The sequence below is a fragment of the Coptis chinensis genome, chromosome 3, assembly GCF_015680905.1.
Source record: "Coptis chinensis isolate HL-2020 chromosome 3, ASM1568090v1, whole genome shotgun sequence".
In the NCBI taxonomy this organism is placed as follows: Eukaryota; Viridiplantae; Streptophyta; class Magnoliopsida; order Ranunculales; family Ranunculaceae; genus Coptis; species Coptis chinensis.
In genome coordinates this window covers 52856252-52861922 of record NC_141458.1, presented here as the reverse complement: position 1 = coordinate 52861922, position 5671 = coordinate 52856252, and the positions used below count along the sequence as shown (strand labels likewise).

General features: G+C 37.6%; 1 protein-coding gene across 1 annotated transcript; it reads right to left on the bottom strand.

Annotated features, from left to right (window-relative positions):
* Positions 1-2525: 2525 nt before the first annotated feature.
* On the bottom strand, positions 2526-3383 carry LOC147509991 (uncharacterized). Its single transcript, XM_086597975.1, has one exon. The coding sequence runs from the start codon at positions 3381-3383 to the stop codon at positions 2526-2528; it is 858 nt and encodes a 285-aa protein (XP_086454101.1).
* Between the last annotated feature and the right edge of the window lie 2288 nt (positions 3384-5671).

Genomic DNA, 5671 nt, shown 5'->3' with positions numbered 1-5671 from the left:
GAGCTAAGTCTTGTGTCTTGAAATGGAGGAGACCAGATCCACATTTTAGTGCATGGGCTGAGGAGCCATGTTTTGGGCCGGAAAATCGAGCCCAAAACCCAATCTTTTCAGTCCACAGGGCCCTTTTCAGCTAGATTTGACTTCAGCAGGATTTTTGTCCGCTTTTGCTCCTTTGATTGGGCCAAGGTTTAGAACATTGGAAAGCTCTTTCTGAGCCAGTCGTTTTGACATAAGGTACGCCCAATTCCAAGGCCTGAGTCCAAAGATACGGTCTTCGAAAGTTCTACTGACTTTTGTGTGCTGTTTTTGCCCGCGTTGACTTTGACTTTTCAGCTTTTGACCAAGCTTTACAAAGGCTTTTTCTCCTTGAATCTTGGCCTTTAATCACAAAACTTTTTATCAACCAACCCTTGCTTCTTTATCTCGCCAAAGTGGCACATTTTTTGCACATAATTGACTTTAATGCCTGAAATACATAAAAGCACGTAATCAGCATTAACTCTTATTTATTACTCTCATAATTGGTCTAAAAGTATTATTGTTAAGGGGTTAAAACTACAGTTTTGGGCTCTTATAAGAGGTCAGGCAAGAAAGTTGATAACAAGATTATCTATGAACCAGAAAAAGATTATGCGGAACCTAAGGAAACTTATGTCCCTACCATCCCACCCATTTCTAACATTCTAGATATATCTAGTGTTGTGCCACCTGCTGAAGAAACTGTTGCAAAAGAAGTTGAAGGAACTACTATGGAAGTAAGTAAGAAGAAGCTATCACGAGTGACTCCACCTGTCACTCCACTATCTGTTACCAAGCAAACCGAAGCCGGAAGAAGAGAACCGATATTGAAAAATCCGCCAACACCATTTCCTTTGAAACTAGTGAATACCAGAAAGGATGACCAATACAAGGAGATTTGCGATGTATTTTAGAATTTGCATATTAATATCTCATTTCTGACCTCCAAAGAAGCTTTTATCGCTTAAAGATGTTCATCGTACCTATAAAATCTAGCAGTTATGAAACTAAAAGATCTTGGAAGTCCAACTGTTACATGCAGAATTGGAGATTCTTTGGAGGAGCAAGCTTTATTAGATTTGGGTGCCAGTGTGAATCTTCTACCATATTTCGTCTACGAGAAGTAGGGCTTGAAGGATCTAAAACCGACTGATGTTACTTTACAGTTGGCACATAGATCAGTGAAGATACCTAGAGGAATCATTGAAGACGTCATAGTTAAGATCGAAAATTTCTATTATCCGGTTGATTTCATAGTACTCGACACATAACCTACATCTGCTAGGCAGATACCAATCATTCTAGGCAGTCCATTCTTGGCCATTGCAAATGCACTCATCAACTTTTGAAACGGTAATATGACGTTATCCTTTGGAAATATAAGATTCGAGACCAATGTTTTCCATATGTTACAACAACCACAGGAGGTGTGTGCTGTGAATGAGGTATGCATGATTAAAGCGTTAGCACAGGATTATCTGACTCATTCATATCCTGCTGATGAGTTGTTGAAAGCTCTGATAGACTCAGAATGTCAGGAACTTAGTGTCGAGGCAATCAATGCGATTTTGGATTCATCACCTGTCATGGATGACAGCAAGTTCAAAGAAAAGTTTGAATCGCCTATGCCTGATGAACCATCTAAAGAGCTTAAGAAGGAGCCACCTAAGCTAGAATTGAAGCCTTTGTCGTCTACACACAAGTATGTTTTCTTGAGAGATTTGGGAACCTACCCAGTAATCATTGCATCAGATATGACTGAGGAGCATGAATCCAGGTTAGTAGCATTTTTAAAGGAATACAAGTCAGCTATAGGTTGGACAATTGATGATATCAAGGGGATCAGCCCTATGATAGTTCAACATAGGATTCATTTGGAAGAGGATTCCAAGACTTCTACGTAACCACAGAGGAGGCTTAATCCGAAGATGAAGGAAGTAGTTAGAGAAGAGGTCATCAAACTCCTTGACGCTGACATTATCTACCCTAATTTTGATAGTCAATGGGTTAGTCCAGTTCAAGTTATGTCAAAGAAGTCCAGAACCATAGTGATTGAGAATGAGAACAATGAGTTGATTCCAACCAGGATTCAGACTAGATGGAGAGTTTGCATTGATTATAGGAAGCTAAATAGCGCATCGAGGAAAGATCATCTTCCATTGCCATTCATCGATCAGATGTTAGAAAGATTAGCTGGACAAGCGTACTACTGCTTTCTTGATGGTTACTCAGGATATTTTTAGATCCATATTCACCTAGAGGACCAAGAGAAGACCACATTCACATGTTCGTTTGAGGATTGCCTGCACCATCTCTCCTTAGTCCTTAAACGTTGTTGTGATACCAACTTAGTTCTGAACTGGGAAAAGTGTCACTTCATGGTAAAGGAAGGGATAGTGATGGGTCACCAAGTTTCAAAGGAAGGAGTTCTATTAGATCGAGCGGAAATGTTTTTTTTTTTTTTTTCCAAATAAGCTAGGGTTAGGCAGACCCCCACTTGCATTAAATTAACTTTTCCTTACATAGATGTTACCACTCGCATCCTCTTTTACAATTTCCTGCACAGGAAAATCTAATGGATGTGCAAAGTGAACCGTAGAAAATTCACCATTTCCATGCAAACTAGCAAAATAATCCGCTACCCTATTCACTTCACGAAACACATGAGTAAAGGTTATGAATCTGAATCCATCTTTCTTCCTTTCAATCGCTGCCATCACATCTCGACAGTACCAAGGTGGTTTCTCTTCTTTATTTATCGCTTTGATGGCTCTCAAGGAGTCTGATTCAATTTCAACTTCTAAAAAGCCTTCTGCCAAACATCTCTCTATACATACCTCTATCGCTTTTAGTTCTTGGAATAAAACTGACGCAAGTCCTCCACTTCCACAGAACGTAGCCAATACCCTTCCTTCATTATTTCTAATGACACCTCCATGACCTGGACCATTGTCATCTAAAGCACCATCTGTGTTAGCTTTCAACCTATTACCCGCGGGGGGAATCCATGAACAGTTTGTATGTCTCTGCTGTTTGAAAAGAGTAGTAATACCTAGTCTGACAAACAGACGTCTTCCACATGCACTGTCACTGATTTCCGGTCTAGTAACTTGAAGATAGTTTCTCAAATCACGCACCAGTTTATTAAATACCACCTCAACTGGTTTCGCATTGTGTTGAAATCTTCTTGCATTGCGTTCTTTCCAAATACTATCCACCGAAGCACAAATGAATACCTTCAAAATCTCTCCCACATCTGAGTTTTTACAGCTTCGGATAATCGAGACCCGTTCTTTGTTCGCATTGCTCACATCAGTAAAGATACCAAGGATAATCGAGCGGAAATGTTTACAGGAAGTAAGCATGTTGTCGAGAGATCAGTTTTGAGATGGAAACCTAAGTGTTCACCACCTGTTAGTTTGGGGGATTTACTCCCCATTGACGTTCAAAGGAAGATTATTCCTATGGCTCATGTAGGGTTTGGTAAAAGTTCATTTGTTCGTAAGAGGAGAGTGCATAAGCTAGGTTGGTATAAGAATTGCCATTCTGAAACTTGTCCTGGGTTACAGCCATTAAGAGAAAATTGTTGGTACAAGGTATACTTTTGTCAATCACCTACTGAGAGAGATCGAAAGAATTCCTACAAAGTGAAACCTAGTGGGTGGGAATACTACTCTTGAGGATCTGACTATAAAAAACTCAAAAGTTTTGAGAATCTGACTTTAAAAGACTCACATTATGTCTTGGGGATATGACATAAAAAGACTTAAAAATTTGTTTCTTGAACTAATTCTATTTGATTTTCTCTATTTTGTGAGCTTAACCTTTATATGACAGAGAAAGATCAAAATATTGATATTCGACATCAATGGTAATATCATACCTTTTTCTCATCCATTTCATTTACTTCTTTATACATTAAGGTCAATGCATGCATAAGTAGGGGGAGGGTGTACTTGAGAAATGAATTTCGAAAAGTAGTTTTCAAAAACTAAAGTATTTTTGTTTCTATATCAGTAGCATGAGAAAAATGAATTTTAATGATGAGTCTGGGATATAGATTCTATATTGCTTAGTGTTGAGTTTGATAGATAATTGATATTATTGATTTCATTACCGCTTAGACTATTTATTATGCTCAGACATAGTTCTTGTTGATAGAATTCTTTATCAAGGCACCACCATAGTACTTGGTCAGTTTTGTGTACTTTTGCTAGAAGAGAGATATAAACCCCTAGTAAACTGGAAGTAGAATTTTTAGACTTAGCCCGTGAGACTTGAGCTTTATACCCATTCTTTGGAGAGTTCTTAAGAAAAATTCGAGTCTTAGTGACTCAACATCTTTCAGTTCTTTATGTCATTGTAATATAGTCTCATTATTTATGTCAACTGGGGAGATAGCCATTAGGTCTTGTAGTCTTTTCGAAACAGAGTATCATACTAATAAGTCAAGTAGTGAACCCATTCAGCCTTTATCCCACCTAGTAGGACCGTCATGTTAAACCCTTTTGAGCCTTACAATAAGTCATTTTCTTTCATTAAACCCTTTACCCTTTACCCAACTCCAGACAAGGAGTATAGCAAAAAACCTTTATCAGCCATACCCATATGTTTCTGAGAATACGAGGGGAACAAGGAGAAAGAAAGTGCACAAAAGGAAGATTACAAACAAATATCAGAGAGATACAATGAAAACCATCATTCTGTTCTAAATGAAAGAAGCTAGTAGAAAACAAGCATATCCAATACTAATCAAGGATATACCATTGAGTTAAAGAAAAAAAAAAAAAAAAAAAAAAAGTTGAACAGAATGGATGGAAAAGCTAAGACAAAGGAAGAATTTTCTCTGCAATACAGAATTTGAAGAAATCTTCCATAGAATGAAGCAAAACCCTTGCTGTTTTACAAAAACAACATTTGAATCCTTTTTACCTTTCCTTCATAAACCAATACCCAAGCCAAGTTACAATCCATGACTTATCACTACAGTATGGTACAAAGTCTAGAATAGGTGAGAGGGTGCTAAAGTGAAGGACCCGACACTTCATATGTGATTGACATTCTTTCCATGAGACTACTGTCATCTAGAAGTCTGTTTTTCAAGGTAGTATATGGGATGTTCGTATTCATTATTCTTTTCCCCACATACATGAGGTAAAATAGTATACCATCTTCTGAGAGATTATTTTATGAGAGTATGACCGGTGTGGATTGAAAGTCGAGATTATCTGTCTAAAGGTAAACTAGGGATTCCGCTTCTTGGATAGGAGAGTATAGGAGATTGATTGAGTACACACATAAGCCTTGATTGAGAATTTTGTCAATTTTTACTATCTCCCATCATAATCAATGAGTCTTTGTAGCAATGTAGTTAGAAATGGAGACCGTCTGTTGGAGTAAGCACTAATTGGGTAAGGAATTTCTCTCTATAAAAAATACTATCATTCTTGAACATGCTATTGATTTATTTTGTGGGTATATCACTTGAAAACCATCATGAAACTATAACTCGTCCTTTTTGGGGAACTTAATGGTTTAAAGCCTTGTTGCATATGGTAAATGCAATCGCGATGCCTGTGAAAGGGAGTTAGGATTTTATTTTTGTTATTAGGATGTGATTTTGATCACTTATCTATTTTTTTATCTTATTTGC

Bases quoted from the DNA above. Each gene is read 5' to 3' on its own strand.
- LOC147509991 (XM_086597975.1), bottom strand. From the start codon at position 3,383: ATGCTTACTTCCTGTAAACATTTCCGCTCGATTATCCTTGGTATCTTT.